This window comes from Pygocentrus nattereri, chromosome 9 (assembly GCF_015220715.1).
Source record: "Pygocentrus nattereri isolate fPygNat1 chromosome 9, fPygNat1.pri, whole genome shotgun sequence".
In the NCBI taxonomy this organism is placed as follows: domain Eukaryota; kingdom Metazoa; phylum Chordata; class Actinopteri; order Characiformes; family Serrasalmidae; genus Pygocentrus; species Pygocentrus nattereri.
The window spans coordinates 38692739-38709992 of record NC_051219.1 but is presented as its reverse complement, the minus strand read 5'-3'; the positions used below and the strand labels follow the sequence as shown (position 1 = coordinate 38709992).

At 39.5% G+C, this 17254-nt stretch overlaps 1 protein-coding gene across 1 annotated transcript; it reads left to right on the top strand.

The window, feature by feature from the left end:
* Positions 1-9814: 9814 nt before the first annotated feature.
* On the top strand, positions 9815-12451 carry LOC108436294 (amphoterin-induced protein 3). The gene has a single exon (XM_017712702.2). The coding sequence runs from the start codon at positions 10642-10644 to the stop codon at positions 12118-12120; it is 1479 nt and encodes a 492-aa protein (XP_017568191.2). The 5' UTR covers positions 9815-10641; the 3' UTR covers positions 12121-12451.
* Positions 12452-17254: the final 4803 nt, after the last annotated feature.

The window sequence follows — 17254 nt, the reverse complement described above, 5'->3', positions numbered from 1 at the left end:
AGTGTCTCTCTTGGCAAACCAGTCTTTTAATAGAATATCATTAATTAGTCTGACACTGATGTCTATTGAAATGATGTGATTGTGAGACACAAAACACTGAAGGTAAACAGTTTCCGGAGAACCGAATGCTTCTGAAATCACTTTTTACAAACAAGCAAAGTTTCAGTTTAAGATTACTTTGTAACTTAGTTACAAGTTGATTAAAAAATTGCTCTAAACACAGGATCACAAATAGGTTTTCCTTTACTGTATTGACTGTATTGATCTGTAGGTCTCTGTTCATAAACATAAAGTACTATTACTATAAAATGAAATGGTGTTTGTATAAATTCAGAAAAAAGGAAACATGCCAGTCACAACTGCATATGTATACATATTTCTATATTGTGGTCTAATTAGGCAAAGTTAGGTTAGTTCCATCATTTAGGTAAACGTATGTATTTTTACGCTGCTGCGCTGACGTTGAACAGTTTCCTGCACTGGGTTGGTATGACCAACAGGTCAAAACTAGCTCAGAACAAGGTGACTGCTGTGCTCTAATTGGTGTACTTGCTTTATGCTTCTTTAGTTTTGACATGTTACATTTTTATACACACAAAAACAAAAAGAAACGACTGATTTTGAATAATGTAGTGGAGTAAAAAGTAAAATATTTGACTTTGAAATGTAGTTGAGTGAAAGTAAAAAGTCACCCAACATGGAAATACTTAAGTAAATTACAGATACACAAAAAAACTACTTAAGTACAGTAACAATTTTATTTACTTAGTTACTGTCCACCACTGTTTAGAACAATGTACTCTGGTCAGATGAAACAAAAATATAACTCTTTGGCAATAACATGCCTTGTCATGTTTGGAGAAAGAATAGTTGCACATATGATGCCAAAAACACTATCAGTCTCAGTGAAGTATGGAGGCGGGAGCATCAAAATATAAAGCTCTTTCTCTGCAAGTGGTACTGGGACGTTACATGTCATAGGAATAGACATGAATGGACTAAAGAACTGGGACATGTTAGAGGAGAATTTAATCTCATCTGCCAAAAAAAGTGTGGGAAGAAGATTTTAGCAAGACAACAACCCAAAATATACACCCAAAACTTTTGTAAAAAAAAAAAGAACCTGAAGTTGTATGCATGGCCTAGCCAATATCCTGACTTTGATCCCATTGAAAATGTATGTGTGATTTTGAAATACTGAGTCTATCAATATCCCTATTGATCAACTCACTGTTTCAAAATCATACATAAGTTTTATCCTTGTAACTTTGGGTTATTGAAGATGGTTTGCCACAAAAAATGAGTCAGAATTAATTCACAATACTGCAAAAAGCAAATTGCTTCCTATCTCAGACATCTTGACACAGTAATTGCCAGCAACAGAATTTACAACACAGTACAACTATTATTACTACTGTTAATAGTCTGTCAGTTTAACACTGAGCCACTGTAAAGAACTATAGCACAGAGTCACTCAAGTCACTTTTAATGTATATTGTCTCTATGTCTTGTGTGTATTGTGTCTACATTTTGTGTACATTTCACTATCATTTGTGTATAATTTCTCTAGATTCTGTGTAAAATCAATATATATATTTTTATTTATTTGTTTATACACACACACACACACACACACACACACACACACACACACACACACACACACACACACATATATATATATATATATATTACTTAGTTACTTTCTGTAGAGTGATTATTTTCTGAGCCTCACCAGAAGCATTTCAACGCATAAATGTCCTGACATGTTGTGCAAATGACAAATAAACTTGAAGCTTGAGCTATTACTAATATTAATATATTAATCTGTGGTGTAAGAATTCTTTCTCTTTATCTGTAAGATATTTAAAACATATATTTGTTTATGTTTATCTGTACATTTTTGTATATCTGTAAATGTAAAGTCAACTGACTTTGAGTGGTTGTAAATTTGTAGTGGACATACTCACTGGAAGTATATTAACAAAAACAAAAGAAGTCTGAATTCTTGCAATACAAAAAAAACTGTGTTATATGGTACAGTGAAACAATGTCTTACAGCTTTGTGCAAAGGTTTGAGTGTCCCTGTCCAAATTATGTCATTTTCTATGTGGAAATAAATTAAATACATCCTGTACAGAGAACACATTTTAATGCACAATCGCTGTTTAGTTGCTGAATTTAACCTAACATGAAATGTGTTTTGGCACATTTTCTTGTTTATATTAAACTCAGCAAAAAAATTGTGCACTAAAATTTACACGGAAATGCCGCATGTAAGTTTGTTCTCTGTAGAGAACATGTTACCTTATTTTCACAAAATCAACAAAATAGGTCTTTTCACCAGAAGAAATTAAACATGATTACATTTATTAGCCTTTTTATAACCCGAAAGTTCCCACTGTGTTTTCTAAGTGAATGTATAAAAAACACTAACAGTACTTTCTTTTAGCCAAAGTTACAACATAAGAAACATTGTTGGTGCTGAATAAATGAAAAAAGAAATGGATAAATCAGTTCTTAATTAACACAAAGTTAAATAAAGTGCTACATGTAAAGAATGCTAGGACATTTTGTTATAGATGCAGTAGCCTCACCTTATTTAGAATAAATTACAAGACTGATATGCCCAAAATAAAATAATAAACTGCCCAGTTGCTGATCATTCAGCTGATTCTGATCTTAGTTGACTGTGATTGTGCATTCCTATTATTTGCATTACTTCATTGTTTATAGTGCTTTGAGAAACTCTGTGGGACTTTGAGGGATTGCTAGGATATTTGAGTCATTGTAAACAACTAAATATCAACTCTAACACAAAAAATTCTGGTAACCAGGTGTCCTTGCGGAACTCAAGTGATGTGAGTTGATCCACTGGCACATAATGGAGTATGACACAGAGTCAGCAGCCTTTATTTTCCCATCAAGAAGAAAAAAGAATCTTTTATAACAGGACATGTTGCCATCTGCTTCTAACATTACTGCAGCTTTGTTTTGATCAGTACGTTTACAAGACGATACAATGACAAGACACAAATCCATCACACACAGGTGAAAGAGGGAAAATTGCAGACATGCTAACGAGAGGGAGATGAATGCCTAAGTCGCTATTCCTTGAAATTGAGTATGAACATCAACCTTCGTATTGTCCTCGAGTCATTAGGCATGAGCACAACACACTCCTCTATGCTGTAAGCAAGACAGCCTGAGCTCCAACTGCAGACTAATTATGCCACAGCACCTCATTTAGGCTGTAATGAGAAAGCTCAAATTGCTGTGGAGGCCATCATCAAGCAAAACACACACGCATTTAGGAGACTGAGATTCGGCAGCTGTGACAGAGCTGAATGGGGCTGTGTGTGAGACAAAAAAGGGGGCGAGAGAGTGAGAGAGAAAGAGAACTAATGATCTTTGCAATAGAAGCTTTGTTATGATAGAGAAAATTATGAAGAAGAAGGAATGTAAATGTGTTACTCTAAACTACTGTACAATAAGCCTATTTATGCATAAAATATTGAAGGACTTTCATATAACAATTTAGATCATTGCTGGGCAGCAATGGGCCAACACTGGACTTCCTGATGTGCCAGCCCAGCAAAATTTAACTGGTTTCGTGCAGAATTATAACTACTAGTGTAACATATTCCAAAAAGTACAAAAAGCAACAGTTTCAGTATTTTTGAGGAAAATTTTTATTGTGTTTTTATTTAACCCCTTAAGTGGTGAGGGCTCACCAGCAGTCCCAAAGTTTTCTTACATACTTCTATAGAGTAAGAAAAGCTCAGCCAGTTTTCATTGAAGTCCATGTAGTTAGTAAATAATAAATCTGGGATTTTTACAGTTTAAGTTGAACAAAATGTTGGAGAGGAGCACCGCAGTACAGTCTGAGGAGAAAACATTTTAATAGTAGTGCATAGTATGTTAATTATTACAAATTTATAATCAACATAAATTGCCGGTGTATTGCCAGTGCTCTCTTTTAAACTATAGCAGCACTACTGCTATAACACTATAACACTACTGAGTGTTTACATGCACTTAATAATCTGATAACTGCAGAAAATCTAAGTAATCCAATCACCATTTATATGCTCTTTGAGTAATCAGATAATGGGGATACTGCATGGGGTACATCAGACAGGCAGTAATCAGATTTCTGCTTTGCAACCGGCCAAAAACTCACAGAAGAAGATGTGACGTAACACAATGTACAACTCAAACTTCAAGCTGCAGCTTTTTTAAAAACATCCCATCACTTTACCTGAAAATATGAACATACATCACCTAGAAGATGATTATTTAAAGCCTTCATTTCATGTTTGGTTTCAGTGCCACTCTAAAAGTGTTTTGCTGCCATTTCGCATCAATGCTGCTCGCTTGTTTCTGGTATAGCAATCTGTTTTCTCACATGCGCAGAGCAAGAAATCTGAAAGAAATCCAGGTATGAGTTTACATGCACTGAGAAATCTGATTACTAAGCTAATTATCAGATTCCTAGATCGGACTATGTTGTTTATATGACCATTTGAATAATACATAATGCATGTAAACAAACTCACTGATCCAAAATATTAATCAGACAAACAGACTCCTCCAAAAGTGCATAATGTTATATCAGGCGTCTGGCCGGTGTGGCCATGACACTATCAAAATATCTCAAATTTATTTAGCAGTACTTATAAAATTTTTACTTGTTCAAATTGAATTTTAGATATTGAAAAGCTTTGGATTTGAAGCTGAAACAGCTTGTCATACGTCACTAACATTATCGTTAAATGATCAAGTTTACACATGTTTTCAGGAACTTAGATCTATCTATCTATCTATCTATCTATCTATCTATCTATCTATCTATCTATCTATCTATCTATCTATCTATCTATCTATCTATCTAATTTAATGATAAAGTTAGTGACATAGGATCTGACTCATCCTCACCCAGAGGCCACCCAGGTACTAGCTCAGTCTCTTGTCATCTCAAGGCTTGACTACTGCAACTCGCTCTTGGCTGGTCATCAAGCCTCTGCAACTCATCCAGAATGCGGCAGCACGGCTCGTCTTCAATCTCCCCAAGTTCTGCCACGTCACCCCACTGCTGCGCTCCCTTCACTGGCTTCCTGTAGCTGCACGCATCAGATTTAAAACCCTAATGCTTGCCTACAAAGCCAAAAATGGACCAGCCCCTCCCTACTTGATGGCAATGGTGAAAAAAAAAGCCCTTTGAGCTTCGAGTACAGCTCGGCTTGACCCGCCATCCTTCAAGGCGTGTGGAAGACAAGCATCGAGAATGTTCTCAGTGCTGGCACCCAAGTGATGGAATGAACTCCCACTGGCTGTCCGTACAGCAGAGTCTCTCTCTGTCTTCGACCGCAGACTGAAGACATGTCTCTTTATACAGCACTTAAATAAGCATTGAATTAGGAATTGATTGCAATATATTCTGCTGCACTTATATATTATATTTTATTGTATTGCACTGTGTATTGTAGTTTACTGTATTGTAAAATAAAATATTCACTCATTCACTCTTTGTGTTTACTGGACTTTACAAACTCACACTCACACAGATCCAGACCCAGTTTTAGTGTTGCAGTACTCCTGGCCTCAGGCTCTAGTACACTCTGTGTACAGCTGGACATTGATTTCAGTAACAAGGAACTGCTGACCACCATTCAGCCTCATTCACCTGGGAGGAGGGCACTGTGTGAAAGGAGAGCAGGAGATCGATGCTTCAGTTATGGGTCTCATCTTCCCAGCACTGCCTGACCACTTCAGCAATCTTTCCTAAATGTCCACCATGGGGACAATCTTTGATGTGGAAGGGTGGAGGGGAGCGCTGCAGAGTGGAAATGGAGACAGCATTAACGTAAGTATGATAAACATGGCCTGGATGAATAAGTTAATTCTTGAGAAAACCTAAAATAGTAACTATGACCTCCTATCATGTCTCATTTTCTTTGGGGGAAATCAGTAGACCTACTCGCAGCAGTGTGAGTTAGCAAAATCCAGAAATCCAGTCGGACACAATGTCCACTAGGAAAAATATATCTTGGCTCGTTATCATTTACCAGTGCCACATTTCCACAACTTCAAAAATGCCTTGTTGTAAATGTAGGAATATACAGATCATCCTAGCAAACTGGTTCCAAGTCAGAGGTCAAAACACATGTCGGACATTTGACCGACTTGGATTTTGGACTAAAATTCTTTTGCTTTGAATGCCACTATACCTTCATCATGTTTATTTAAACAAACTTTGGGACATTCAATTGTGACACTACCAAAACAACAATAACACTACCAAAAGTTTAACAAATGTTTCAGTAGTAACAATTTGGGGTAATTTTGAGAATAATTTAAAAACGCTAGCCAGTTCATGACTAGTTTTAAAAAGCTGCACATACATTATTATTTCATTAAAACACAAAAAAATTGTTGATTTGATTGCAAAATACGTGTTTCGGAAAAGAAAAATTTTAAGGTTACACACTGACTTTCAAACTTTGGGACACATTTACTTCAATATGATCTAACTGTTTACCATGTGGCCATGAGGAACAGGGATGCAGCCTCACTCCCTGCTCTAAAATGCAGGGCAGTGGCTAAATAAAGGCTCAGCCTATAGACTAAAACTCATATGCCCTGCATTTTAGAGGAGCAGTGCTGTGTCCCAAACCACACAATTCAATACTTTTACATACTACACTAAAGTGCGGTTTGGGACGGAGCACTGTGCTTGTAGTGACATGAAAACATGGGGCAGCATTTTTTGAATAAAGCTTTTAAAATAAAAAATTGAAATTAAACTTACAATAAACCTTTCAGTTGAAATTTAGGGGTTAAGGTTTTGGACAGACACCTGACAATATAAAATACACTATAAATGATGATTTTATATATATTTAGCTTATTAATCTCAGGTAACGCCTTGGGTTTAAATGCATCATTTAAAGTATAAGTACTGTTCTTTTAACAGTTTGAACTTATTCAGTAGAAAGTGAAGGATATAAGTAAAGGAAATAGTGACACACACACCCACACACACCCACACCCAGCCACCCACACACACACACACACACACACACACACACACACACACACACACACACACACACATACATATGTATATGCTGCGTGCAATTATACGTTTCCGCCAGAGAGTTCTCCAAATCCCCAAATCCTACTAGTGTATAACGTGGGAAAAGAAATAATAAGAGATTTTCTTGACCCATCCAATCACGTAAGTCTTCGATCTCTTGCCCTTGTTTAAGAAAAAGTAAATTAGCGTCCCCTATATTACAAAGAGATCAGACAAGAAGGATTTTTATGGTCTCCCTTATCCGTTATAATAGTTTCGAATGAACTCTTCCCGGTAGGATGCCACTAATTTAATGAGGGATTCTGAATGAAATCCTCCTTTGAAGTTTTCCTAGTATTATTTAGTAGATCAGATGAAGGAGGCTTACAGTTTTAAAATACCAGGCTCGCCACCTGTTCACCAAATCTCTATTTAATTTGTCCTTTACAGAGAGTGGGCAGAAAAGCTTGAGACAATACGCCTTTGGACTTCTTTAAAAAAGCCAAAAGCATTACAAGATGGCAAATAGCATGGTAAATAAGACTAGATTTAGCTTAGTTTTAAATAGCAAACATCATTTTACCGTGAAGTAAAAATCTTATATATGGCTTCTATAGAAGTCAAATAGAAGACATCACCCGCTTTGTGTTCGCAGTCAATGCAGGACTGTTAGAATAATTTTACAGATTTTACTTGATTTACTGGGTTTCACCAACAAAGAGTGGGGACATGACAACAGCGGTCCACTTCCTCTGCTCTTAATAACATGTACCACCCACTAGAGGACACTCTTCACTAAACAAAGTTTTTTACTAAACCAGGCTCTTTCACAATGTAATTGACTCAGAAAAACATATTAATCGTCTGTTTGCCTGAGCAAAGGTGCAAAGGTGTAAAGGTGGTTGTCAGTTTAGAAAAACAGGATATTTCTAGGTAATACTGTGCATGTCGTTAATATTTTCCCTCCCTCCTGTTTCCTAATGTTGGATTTATGAAAGTACTTCAGCTTAAGCATTAAAAGATGTGTATAAGTAGTATTGTGTATGGTATTAGTACTCTACTCCCCCTTCATTTGCTAATGGTGGAATTATAAAGGTACCTTAACCTACAAAGTTACATGACTCAACATTTCTAATATGCACTGCTGGATACTGTGTTTTTCCAAACTCAGATCCCTGTTACTGGGTCCCGGAATTGCTCTTAAACTCTGGCTCTGCTGCTAGGCAGAAACACCAGCTGTTGGATGATTTGCCACAACTAGACTACAGTAAAAAAAACTGGATAGCCGTAAACCCATTCAAAATTTGTATGAAGTGATATTTGACAAAAAGTGAAAAAGACAAGACCACAGACTGAAGTTAAAATACAAGTACTTTTCAGAATTACATGATCATAATTATGAGAATGGATCAAAAATAAAGAATAATCAACAGATCAACACATAAACTCACAATCAACATGTCCATAAACACAAATAAACTCACATGTGAAGGCTTAACTATGGCAAAAAGACTATAGTAGAATCAAAAAATGTTCTATGACTTGTAGCCATACATTTTGGTGCTGTATAGAACTATATTAAAAAAGATTCTTTAGGGAACCATGTATAGTAGGTTGTCCATCATAAAGAACAACCTTTTAACCTGGCAAGGATCCTTTAATGCATTCAAATAGTTTGAGTATTCATGGTTCTGTATGATCCATTTTTTTTTACTTTTCACATATTTTTAAAACACTAGATGTCATTTATGTTGTGTATAAACATGACAATGAATGGACTCATAGAAATGACCTAAATCTTTTTACTTTAATTTTCACATAAGAAAATTATGAACGTTTTCTCCTTCTTTTGTAAAGTTACCATTTCAGAGATTTAAGCCAGAAATATATCCATTGCCTTTACTAAAGAACCCTTTAAGGGTGTCGGAGCTGTCCATTTGGTCCCATTCAGAAATTCAGAGTTCACTTCTATAATGAAGGGTTGTTGCATCCTTAAAGCTTCTGCCCAATTTATCTCAATTTTTACCACCTGCAAGATGCCATGGCCAGAAGGATTAGTGTGGGAGCATGCTGTGATGATGATGCCAGCCATACAGCTGGGAGTCATGCCATGTGTGAGCCTTCCCTGTAGGATAGGCACACTTACATTGTGGTACCTTAATAAAACCAACCTTCTAATCCCATTTCACATCTTCTCATTACTTAGAATATGTCGGGACTTCTGAGTGGACTCAAGATTTAGTAAAAATACACTTTGCATCTCTTCTAAACCTTCATAAGGTTTTATAAAAGACAGTGGCCGACAAGAATTGAATAGATACAAAGGGAGAAAAGCTAAGTAAATGCCAATATTCACACATTAGCATTTGTAAATAGGTTGGAAGAGCCTGGTGCTGTTGCTCTCTGGAAGTTAATCGTGTTTAGGTGACACTATCACAGTGTGCCAGCGGCCCATGGAGAAGTGCAATCAAAGCGAGACTGATGCGCTGTGACAGGAACGAGGAGCCTCTGGGCCACCATGACCAAGACTCAGACAACAGCTGCCAACAACTCGAAGAAGAGCAGGAGAAAAAGGAGTGGGAGTCAAGGCTGAAATTTCAAAGTGCATTATACAGACAAATTCCCTCTCATCCCACACCAAATGCTATCAGGACAGTTAAGATAAAAAAAAAGATATGTGTTGATCTATGTTCCCTCAGAAAACTCTGTTCCTCAGGAGGAAGAAGGAGTCAGAGAGAGTTAAAATGCATAGACCCAGAGTGAAAGGGATGTGGAGAGAAACAATGCCACAGGGGATTAAAAACAAACAGCGCGAGAGAGAAAGACGGAGACAGCGAGAGACAGAAAGCGAGAGAGGGGCGGGAGCGATGGAGAGAGAGAGAGCAAATCAGGAATTATCACTTGGAGTGAGCAAAAGAGAGAGAGCTGCACTCTAAATAGGTAAAAGAAGACGGAAAGCAAAGACAGAGATTACTACTGTTCTGCTGCTCTGAGAAGTCGGCTGCTACCCACAGTCTGACGGAGGATAGATCCATCTCAGACATGAGGGAATCTCAAGCTGAAGAGGACAATGCATGTTAAGGAACGACCTTCCTGTTGCTCACTTTATGGACTATGACTGGGAAAGGAAATAAGCAAGAAAGATTAGCATTTGCTTGAGCAATCTTTAGACATACAGTGGATTATAACAATGGAGAAACTTAAAAGAGACATCTTGTGAGTATGAGGCACATACTGAACAGATGTGCACACCTATTCACATCTTTGTAAAGAAAACTTAAAAACTTGCCGGATTGATCCTTCCTTTGACACTACTTTGCATGCACTGTATAAATGTTATATTATACTCTTCTAAATTTTATAAATATGGTGCATAAATGTTATGCTTGCTACTTTTAATGATTTCTGTATTGCTTTAAATCAATCACTGCATAGCTAAAACCTCACCTTAAACCCTGTAAAACTCACAGAAAAACAAACTGGGACAAAGCTGGATTTAGACATTTCTATGTAAAAGGTTATTTAGGATTCCAGTGACTGTTCAACTGTGCTGGCTCTATTTCATGTGGTTCCACACCAGAGGCATGACCTCACCAGCTTTGTTAGTTTTGTTCTCTTTCTGGCTCGGCTTCTCGGAGGCTAACTGTCCTTCAGGGTGCCTGTGTCCCTCGGATATAGTCAACTGCGGCTCTCTGGGCCTGGACAGATTTCCCCCTGTGCTACCGCCCACCACTTCCATCTTGGACCTGAGCCATAATCGGCTCACATGGATAGCGGCGGGAAGCTTCCATGGACTGCCCAGGCTGGATGTTCTGCGTATGTCCCACAACCAAATCTCTTTGCTCAGCCCCGCGGCCTTCCACAATGCCACCACCTTGCGCCATCTGGACCTCTCGTCCAACCGCCTTCAGGTGGTGGCGAAGCACCATTTCCAAGACCTTCTGGGGTTGGAGGAACTGTTGCTCTACAACAACCGTATAACCCGCATAGAGAGCAATGCCCTGATGGGGCTGAGCAACCTCCGGAAGGTCTACCTGAGCATCAACCAGATTACGGACTTTCCCTTCTTCTCCATCCGAAAGCACAGCCATCCCAAGCTGGCAGCCCTTGACCTCTCCTCCAACCGCATGTCTCGACTGCCTCTTGACGACATTGTGCTCTTGCCTGTGGCTGTTCAAAGAGGTTTGTTTATCCATAACAACAGCCTGGCGTGTGACTGCTCTACCTACCGCATGTTCTGGCACTGGGACAAAGAGGGTTACGAAGCCATCAGAGATTTCAAGGACAAATATTTGTGCCGGATGTATGGGGAACCTCTCACCTCCATCCGTTTCCTCCGTAGCCCTCGCTTCTTCGAGAACTGTACCATTGAGAAGATGATCTCTCTAATCTCCCCAAAGGCAGAGATGATGGTGTACGAGGGGGAACAGGTCAGACTGGACTGTACTGGGACTCTCAGCAGTGTGGTCATCTCCTACTCTTGGGTCATTCCCCACCAGGAAAACTTAACTTTGTTGATCCAGAATGGTACCTTGCGATTGAACCAAGATGGCAGCCTGGAAATCTTAGCTGTCCAGTCAGCAGACTCAGGGATCTACCAGTGCATAGCTGTGGACACAGTCAGGATGATTAATGAATCCCGTGAGGTAAACCTGACCGTTGTTCCCCAACGCTTATCAGAGGAATCTTTCAGCACAGGCTACACCACCCTTCTGGGCTGTATTATCACTCTAGTGCTTATACTCATGTATCTTTACCTAACTCCATGTCGCTGTGGTTGCTGCAAACCTCCACCACCCTCACCAACCATTTCTGGCCTTGGAGAGGACCGCTGCACTCTGGCATCCATTTTTGGAGCTCCACCAAGTGCAGAGCTGAAGCAGAAGAGTAAATCCAACCCTGAGAGACATGTGGTCTTCCTTGAGCCACTCATGCAAGACAAGAACGGACACTTGACAGCAGCCCTTATGGAAGAAGAGCCCACAGGGCAATGGGACATGCCCCAGCTGAACAGAATTAAGGAATTTGATGAAAATGTGTAATACATAGTTGTAACAGTAAAAATAATACTTGCCTGATCTGTGGACCTTTATGTGGATGTCAAGGAGGTATGCATGTGATGAAAATTTCCTGCCACTCAAAATTAGGACTGCAAAGTATTTGAGTTGAGTCCTTTACATGTCCCAATGATGTAGCGTGGTAAGAGCTTGAATAAACAGAAAAGAATGATAGTGTACTGGTGAAAAAAAATAAAGTTCTGTGAAAAGGACAGATTAAAATTAGAAGGTACTCTGTTCCTCAACATTTTAACAAACAGCTCAGTAAATTTCCTCCAGGTGTGGATTTTCCAATAAAGTCTTGCTTTAAAACTCAGCTCTCAAAGCAGCAGCACATATACAGCTTAGTGTTTTGCTTACATTGTCTTTGACAGGCACATGGTGGTGTGGGAGCGAAGGCTTGGTACCATGTGGCGAACGAAATAATCACTGAGGATAATCCTTCTGAACGTTTTGAAAACCAAGATGGCATGAATGTATGGAGGTTCTTGCCAGCATGAGCTCTTGCCTCTGGCCTGAGGTGTCTTGAGGACATAGGTGGGAGTAAGTAGATGGAGGAGGAAGACATTCATGTCAAGATCTAATCCTCTAAGGGTGAATCTAATTAGGTCAATAGCCTCCCATCACTGCATGTGAACATATGAGATATTCAGTAAAGCAGATGTGAGTGTGTTAAAGCGTGGGAAAGCAGTCTCTTCAACTTCATGACATTAATCCTTCAAGCAAAACATGCTCAGAAAAAAAAAACTAATCTAAGGTTCCACGTTCCAGACAGTGTGCCTGGACTGAGTTTAGAGGGTTCTAGGCCCTTTTTCGACAAACCAGATTGTAAAGCAGGCAAAGACAGGCTCAGGAGAAGCTGCACTGACACAGCTGCAGTGGCTGCGTATGTGCGATACCATTCATGTCAAGCATTGTGCATTAAACTGCTGTTTCATTGTGCTGAATATGCCATGGCAAAAGATTAAACAGTCCCCCTGAATAATGCTCCCTCCTACACTACAAGTTGGAATATGCACTCAAAGCAAAAACAGCAAACTGGAAGAGCACAAATCAAAAGTAGGGAGTAAATCCATACAGCCCACCACCAGATGTAATCAGCTTTAGCTGCCGCAATACGTCATTCAGAATACATGGACATATGGTCTCCATGTAGAGCTTAAGCAGTACAACGTAACACAATCAGGGTCAGTATAATTTCTACATATATGTCCGTATTTGACTGCTTCGTCTTTCTCCCTAGGACGCTTTGCAAACATAAAAAAGATGGTTCTTCAATGGTTCTTTAGTAAAAAGAAGGGCTCTGTTCAGAAACAGACTTCTATATTGAACCATTTTATGCTTAAATGGTTCTTTGCATGGTGAAATGGTTCTTCAGATTGATGGAGAATGTGTTGTATATGGTTCTATATAGAACCTTTTTGAAAATGGCTCCATGTAGCACTAAAATAGCTTGACATTGCCTCAACAGCAGAACCCTTTACGGTGCTAAACAGAACCATTGTTTTTACTAAAGAACTCTTGAAGAACTATATTCTTTAAGAGTGTACATAGGAGCAAAACACTTAAATAAACATTTTGAAAATATAATTCACTGGTGCACTTTATAACCCTACAATTACAGACTGTAGTCCATCTGTTTCCCTGCATACTTTGTTAGCCTCCTTTACCCTGTTCTTTAATAGTCAGGACCACCACAGAGCAGGTATTATTTGGGTGGTGGATCATTCTCAGTACTGCAGTGACACTGACGTGGTGGTGTGTTAGTGTGTGTTGCGCTGGTATGAGTGGATCAGACAAAGCAGAGCTGCTGGAGTTTTTAAACACCTCGGTGTCACTGCTGGACTGAGAATAGTCCACCAACCAAAAATATCCAGCCAACAGGGTCAAGTGACCACTGAAAAAGGACTAGAGGATTGTACATTTACACGGAGGACCAACAAGGCAGGAGTGTCTAATAGAGTGGACAGTGAATGGACACTGTTTTTAAAAACTCCAGTAGCTTTCACACCAGCCCAACAAACACTAACACCACATGAATGTGACTGCAGTGCTGAGAATGATAAACAATATGATCAGCAAACAATACCTGTTCTGTGGTGGTCCTGTAGGGGTCCTGGCCCTTGAAGAACAGGCTGAAAGGAAGCTAACAAAGTATGCAGAGAAACAGATGGACTACAGTCTGTAAATATAAAACTACAAAGAGTGAATGTAATAAATAAATAAAAGAATAAAATGAACAGTGAATGTAGAAACAAAGAGGTGGTTTTAATGCTAAGACTGATCAGTGTATACACAACTGGGTAGTATCAAAACAATAGATGCTCTATCAAATTATACTACATAGACTCATGACAGCAACTGAGCTCTACAGTTATATAACACTCATCAAAGCTGCCCTCCATGCATGTCATCCCTGTGTGTAATAGCAGGCAGTCGTTTGTAGAGATGACCACATCACATGAGAGGGGACATGAGCCAGGGTCAGGTTTTAGCAGATTACTCTGGGGATAAACCCAGGTGCTTTGACAATTTGCAGCCTTTGCATAATCCCCTAAAGCTTTCTTTTCTCCCAAATGTCACAAAATGAAAGGACAGATGGAAAGTGAGCCGGGCATGGTTTTCCACTTGTCCCCATTTTAAATTCAGCTGCTGGTATGTACAGATGTCAGTTTGTTGAATTAAAATGCAACCGCTCAACTTGCCTTGAATAAATGACCTGAAATCAGGATTGTTCCAATTTGATGCTCCTGGTTTCAGGACCCTGTGTACACCCCACAGCATAAAAACACTTGTTACAAAGTGTTAAATATTCATTGTTAACTACAGTGTGGGTTTGGAGGAGGGCTACCTTTCAATATATGCAGATTTTTCAAGGTGTGACAGGTGGCCAGTTGCAGTTTGGCTGGATGCAAAAAAAAAAAAATCTGTTTCTGAGCTCCCTGATGCAATCACTACAGCAGGCGTCAGAAACCCAAATGTTAAGCAGAGAAATTTTGTCCTTTCAATAAAATCCAAACCACTTTGCAATGAGCCACAACATTTTGTATCCATTTTACCAACTTGGCTGTAAAAATGTCACAGTATGTGCTGATATACTAGTATAGGCAAACAAATATAAACAAAAATGTAGACGTACTTTGCTCTGCTTTAAGCTCCACCTCAACTTCAGCCGCTTTTCTCACACCTCCAGCAGGAAATTTTACCACGAAAGTAGAGCAGTTTCTTGCAAAATGTTTCTCAATGTTCAATTTTTCACGAGGCTGAAGTTGCTCCTCATTCGCCATTTTCTTGTTTGAATTTTCCCATTACACCTTAAATGGTGCATGAAGCTAACTGCTTATAGCTAACCACTTCACCATTTAAGGTGGAATGGGAAACTTTGTTCAGTTTTTCCAACTTTTTAGTCTTTAACATTAATCCATAGGAATTAATATGATGTCGGCCACCCTTTGCAGCTTTAACGGCTTCAACTCTTCTAGGAAGGCTTTCCACAAGGGTTAGGAGCGTGTTTATGGGAATTTTGGACCATTCTTCCAGAAGCGCATTTGTGAGGTCAGACAGCGATGTTGGACGAGAAGGCCTGGCTCACAGTCTCCGCTCTAAATTCATCCCAAATGTGTTCTATTGAGTTGAGGTCAGGACTCTGCGCAGGCCAGTCAAGTTCTTCCACACCAAACTTGCTCATCCATGTCTTTATGGACCTTGCTTTGCACACTGGTGTGCAGTCATGTTGGAACAGGAAGGGGACATTCCCAAACTGTTTCCACAAAGTTGGGAGCATGAAATTGTCCAAAATATCTTGGTCTGCTGAAGCATTAAGAATTTCCTACACTGGAACTAAGGGGCTGAGCCCAACTCCTGAAAAACAACCACACACCATAATCCCCCCTCCACCAAACTTTACACTTGGCACAATGCAGTCAGACAAGTACCGATATCCTGGCAACCGCCAAACTCAGGCTCGTCCGTCGGATTGCCAGATGGAGAAGCGTGATTGATCACTCCAGAGAATACGTCTCCACTGCTGTAGAGTCCAGTGGCAAAGCTTTACACCACTGGTGAAACCCATTCCATGAAGCTCTCTACACTGTCCTTGAGCTAATCCGAAGGCCACATTAAGTTTGGAGGTCTGTAGTGATTGACTCTGCAGAAAGTCGCAGACCTCTGTGCACTATGCGCCTCAGCATCCGCTGACCTCGCTCTGTCAATTTAAGTGGCCGACCACTTTGTGGCTGAGTTGCTGTCATTCCCATACGCTTCCACTTTGTTATAATACCACCAACAGATGACTGGAAGTGAGGAAATTTCACGACTGGACTCGTTGCACAAGTGGCATCCTATCACAGTACCATGCTGGAATTCACTGAGGTCCTGAGAGCGACCCATTCTTTCACTAATGTCTGTAGAAGCAGTCTGCAGGCCTAGCTGCTTGGTTTTATACACCTGTGACCAGGGAAGTGATTGGAAAACCTGAATTCAATGATTTGGATGGGTGACTGAATATTTTTGGAAATATAGTGTACATGTTGCTGTGGTGATCAGCAGTCTGTGTGCCAATCTTCAGGGTGAAAGGGTGAATTAGCAGTTAGCTTCTTAACTCCAGTTCAGGAGAGCTTTTTTTTACTCCAAAGGAGAATTATTTTATTTTTACCTAAAATTCTAATTTTGCTGTGGAGCCAGAACAGAGCAGCGAAGCGGCATGTTCCCAACCTCTGCACTAAAGAGTAAAATGACCACTGCATGTGAGAATCTTCACATGCATCTCCCATATTACACCAACTTACCTGATTTAGCAAGTTCTAGGAACAAGGACGAATATGCCAGCTCAAACACAGGCCCATCATTTGATATCAAGCTTATTATAGCTAGTATGAAAATGACAGCACAGTTCTAAATTTGCATGTTGTTGCGGTCCTTAAAAAAAAAAAGGAAAAAAAAAGTCTAAATTGATGGAGGAAGATGTCAGAGAACTGTTTTCAAAATAACAGGAAGAGAATTATGCCAAATGTGAGACCAGCAACACTGTCTTACCCTAAAGTCTGCTAAATCACATGTGTAAATCAGGTGTTTCATGACACGGTACAGTAGACACAATGACTTCATGATAAACCTCATA